The 699-nt window shown below is 39.1% G+C and overlaps 1 protein-coding gene across 1 annotated transcript in view; it reads right to left on the bottom strand.

Annotated features, from left to right (window-relative positions):
- Window positions 1-221: 221 nt before the first annotated feature.
- LOC126489132 (ubiquitin carboxyl-terminal hydrolase CYLD-like) overlaps window positions 222-699 on the bottom strand; it is a 38,656-nt gene continuing 38,178 nt past the window's right edge. The window contains exon 6 of the mRNA XM_050123186.1: window positions 222-348. Within this exon, the coding sequence (XP_049979143.1) occupies window positions 222-348 (127 nt within the window). The remainder of the gene's footprint in view (window positions 349-699) is intronic.

The raw sequence follows: 699 nt of genomic DNA on the forward strand, positions 1-699 counted from the left end.
GCATGATTCCGAATGAGTCCCATCATTTAACAGAATGCACTGCCCAGACTAAAAAACACATCAACAGAGGACGAAAAATAAAGGTTTTAAAAAGTCAGTATTTCATGAGAACTAACTTATTCTTGTTTTTTTTTACTACATGAGTACAAAGCATAAATTAATTACTATACAAGAAAACAGTAAACAGAACACCAACTGAAAACAAAACACACGTCTTCTACTTACATTCTCAGAGGATTAACTATTTCTGTCCTCAGTAGCTCCTGGGTCTCACTATAATACTCTACATCATTCTTTTCTTTGGGTCTGAGCAACACAGTATCCAGGACAGAACTAAAAGCAAATAAGCTGCAAAATAAAAGAATATTTTCCTCATGTTATAAGAACAATAATATTTGAGAAAGATTCTTAGAGGAGTAGGAAGAGGCAAAGGGATAAAGTGTAGGGAACCACTGGTCTAAGAACTCATGGACAGACCACACAGGCCCTGTGCTCAGTGCCCTGAGATCCTGCAGATCCGGACCAGAAACACTAAGACTGCACCATACACGTGAAGGTTGAAAACACGCCAGGGAACATTATGAAAGAAGCTTGTTTACATAAACCAAGAGAGGCCTGGAAATCGGTCACACACACACAGACAACATAGGGAGAAAGTCAGAGACTGGTCAAGACCAGATCAGACTAGTCAGGACAAAT

The sequence above is a fragment of the Alexandromys fortis genome, unplaced genomic scaffold, assembly GCF_014885135.2.
Source record: "Alexandromys fortis isolate MF-2015 unplaced genomic scaffold, M_Fortis_MF-2015_v1.1 scaffold_185, whole genome shotgun sequence".
In the NCBI taxonomy this organism is placed as follows: Eukaryota; Metazoa; Chordata; class Mammalia; order Rodentia; family Cricetidae; genus Alexandromys; species Alexandromys fortis.